This window comes from Pterocles gutturalis, unplaced genomic scaffold (genome assembly GCF_000699245.1).
Source record: "Pterocles gutturalis isolate BGI_N339 unplaced genomic scaffold, ASM69924v1 scaffold24154, whole genome shotgun sequence".
NCBI lineage: Eukaryota > Metazoa > Chordata > Aves > Pterocliformes > Pteroclidae > Pterocles > Pterocles gutturalis.
Window position 1 is genome coordinate 10,277 of NW_010128864.1, and position 229 is coordinate 10,505.

The 229-nt window shown below is 69.0% G+C and overlaps 1 protein-coding gene across 1 annotated transcript in view; it reads right to left on the minus strand.

Moving 5' to 3' along the window:
- LOC104466382 (protein Wnt-11b-like) overlaps positions 1-107 on the minus strand; it is a 2,871-nt gene extending 2,764 nt beyond the window's left edge. The window contains exon 1 of the mRNA XM_010079776.1: positions 43-107. Coding sequence (XP_010078078.1) covers positions 43-107 — 65 coding nt within the window. The remainder of the gene's footprint in view (positions 1-42) is intronic.
- Between the last annotated feature and the right edge of the window lie 122 nt (positions 108-229).

Genomic DNA, 229 nt, shown 5'->3' on the forward strand with positions numbered 1-229 from the left:
AGTGGGGGGTGCCACCCCCCCACTGGGGGGGCCAGTACTCACAGCCACTGGATGGCTGCGGAGAGCCCCAGCTGGCAGAGCAGCACGGCGGCGGTGGGGTGGCCCATGGCTGGGATGGGGGGCTGGGGATGGGACCAGGGATGCGGATGGGGATGGGAATGGAGCCAGGGATGTGGATGGGGCTGAGGATGGGACCTGGGACCACTCCGTGCAGCCGCCCCCTTTTATA